Genomic DNA, 2549 nt, shown 5'->3' with positions numbered 1-2549 from the left:
TAATTATATTTATATAAGTTATAGTTATATATATTATAAATAAGTTATAAATATAATTAACTATGATATACGGTATTTTAAAAATACATGAAAATCACTCTAATACCACCACTGAGCGCTTTATCATTTTCTACATAAATATTTATGTATATTTTTATGCTAATATTTTATACACAATTTTATATCTTGCTTTTCTTATATCTTCCTCCATTTTTCCTCTAATCTCTCATTAAGTTTTTCAAAATTGTGATTTAATGACTGTATTATTTCTATCATGTGGCTGCGACATATCTAAATGTCTTACAATCAGAATGGTTAGATTATTTCATCATTAAAATCAGTGTATAGCCTTGTACACAAATCTTGAAACAAAATGTTAATTATTTCCTTAGGATATAATCTCATAAATGGAATTACTGGGTCCAAGGTTGTAGACATCTTAAAAACTCAATAAACAATATTTTTCTAGAAAGGCTGTGTCAATGTATACCTCCAATAGTTGATATAAAAATGGTTATCTTTCTGCACCCTCAGCAGCATTGAGAGTAATCCTTTATCATTTTGCCAGTATGATAGGCCAAAAATAAAGAAGCATTGTATTTTGGTTTTAATTTGCATTTCTCTGACAGCTAGACTAGTGAGGCTGAACGTAAAATTATTAGACATTAATTTTCTTCTATGAATTATATGTTCATAATCTTTGCAAATTTTTCTCTCTGAGTTAAAAGTATTTTTCTAATAGCTCATAAGGGTCTTGCCATGTTAAAAACAGCAGTCTACAAAGATAAAGTTAAAAGCCAAGAAGTAAGGATGACATAGTTCTCTCGTTGCCATTTCTCTCCCACTTGGTCAGTGTTTGTTCTAGTTATTACTGAAAGCACCAGGAAAGAGTCTCCCCTCCAAATCATTCAGGGTAAGAACAAGCCTCTGTAGAAGTTGTCTAATTAATTCCATATAGAGATACTTGTATTTTAAAAAATTCCCCAGGAGATTCTAATGATCAGTTAGATTTGGGAACACTGCCATACAGAACAGCTAACCTGCAAAGAAACTAAATCTAAGATTTAGAAATGGGTCCCTTGGAAATTCAAACAGCCAATGGCTCTAATGTGCCCTTTCTTTGCAGAATGCTTCCACTCAGTAAAGGTAGTGAAGAAATGAATGACACCCCATGCACTGCTTTTAAAGAGTGTGATGGGCAAGGAGACACTTTTCTTTCTGTGTCAATGGCAACCAAGAAAAACATGGATCCATGTTGTACAACATACTTCCTGAGCTGTGGATATTTTTTTTTCATTTCTTGAACACTAAGGTGCAGAGATATATGATCCCAGATGCCCCTTTCTTCCATGGCATAATTTGTTTAGCTGAAGTTTCTTGCCAAGAAACATCTCCCTTAGGAGGAAACCAAGCAAACACAACTGCAGAGGTAATTAGCTTTATTGTAATTACTGTACTTGCCTAGTAACCACCATGCAAATGCCTGGAATCCATCATTCTCACTCACGTTGGACTGGGAAGTCTAGAAAATAAGAAAATATACGCAGTATAGAGACCAGAATGACATGAAATGTGCTGAGACACAAGGGAAATATTTATGTTACCCATTTCTCTCCACTCTTCCCCCTCATAGATCTGAACCCTTCTACAGTATTACATAAGCATTTCAATTTGTTTTATTAAAAAGTGCCTGATAACTAAGCCTAATGGCAATTAGTGAGTATAAATGATTTGTGAACTGATTCTTACCACCTGCTTTGCTGACATGAAAGTGCAAATAAATATGCCTACAGACACCAGGGCAATGGAGGTATATTTGAATATACTGTATCTGCAAAAAAAAGAACAAAAACACCTTAGCAAAACAAACATACATTTCCAAATGATATTTATAATCAGATATAAGTCAATAAAATGCGATTAAGACACTAACTTCCTGGACTTTACAAAGGCATGTACGTGAAGGAAACAGGACCCTGATTAGTTTCTAAACATCTTTCCTTGGGATTGGTTAAAATAGTTTATCAGAAAATAAAAATAGAAAGAGATATGGGCCAAAAATGACACTGCACTGTACTCTCAAGAATCCAAATGCAAGCCTGACCCAGGAGCTGGTATCTGCAGCTTTTCTTGTCTCCAAGGGCTCAACCCTGAGTCATAAGACACTCACCACTCAAGACGGAAAGACTGTGAAGTACAAGAAGCAGAATTCAACAGTGAAGAAATTATTAAGTTGCCCATTCTCTGGAAAAAAATATTTTTAAAAAACACTCTCTTTGGCAGCATTCTTCACAAAATTAGAGAAAACAACCCTAAAATTCATATAGAACTAGAAGAGACCCAGAAGACCCAGAATAGCAAAAGCAATCTTGGTCAACAAGAACAAAGCAGGAGGTATCACAATACCTGACTTCAAGTTATACTACAAAGCAACAGTGATAAAAATGGCATGGTACTGGCACACAAACGGACATGTGGAGCAATGTAACAGAATAGAGGATACAGTGAAATCTCCAGACACATTCAGCTATTTGGTATTAAAAAAGAAG

General features: G+C 34.4%; 1 protein-coding gene across 1 annotated transcript in view; it reads right to left on the bottom strand.

The window, feature by feature from the left end:
• Positions 1 to 2549, bottom strand: part of Slc35b4 (solute carrier family 35 (UDP-xylose/UDP-N-acetylglucosamine transporter), member B4) — a 32765-nt gene that overhangs the window by 16530 nt on the left and 13686 nt on the right. The window contains exons 5-6 of the mRNA XM_005377537.2: positions 1750 to 1831; positions 1462 to 1522 (exon numbers count right to left, since the gene is read on the bottom strand). Of these exons, the coding sequence (XP_005377594.1) occupies positions 1462 to 1522; positions 1750 to 1831 (143 nt within the window). The remainder of the gene's footprint in view (positions 1 to 1461; positions 1523 to 1749; positions 1832 to 2549) is intronic.

The sequence above is a fragment of the Chinchilla lanigera genome, unplaced genomic scaffold (genome assembly GCF_000276665.1).
Source record: "Chinchilla lanigera isolate Chin_1 unplaced genomic scaffold, ChiLan1.0 scaffold00009, whole genome shotgun sequence".
NCBI classification, from domain to species: domain Eukaryota; kingdom Metazoa; phylum Chordata; class Mammalia; order Rodentia; family Chinchillidae; genus Chinchilla; species Chinchilla lanigera.
The sequence above is the reverse complement of the archived record's forward strand: the minus strand, read 5'-3'. Positions and strand labels throughout refer to the sequence as shown.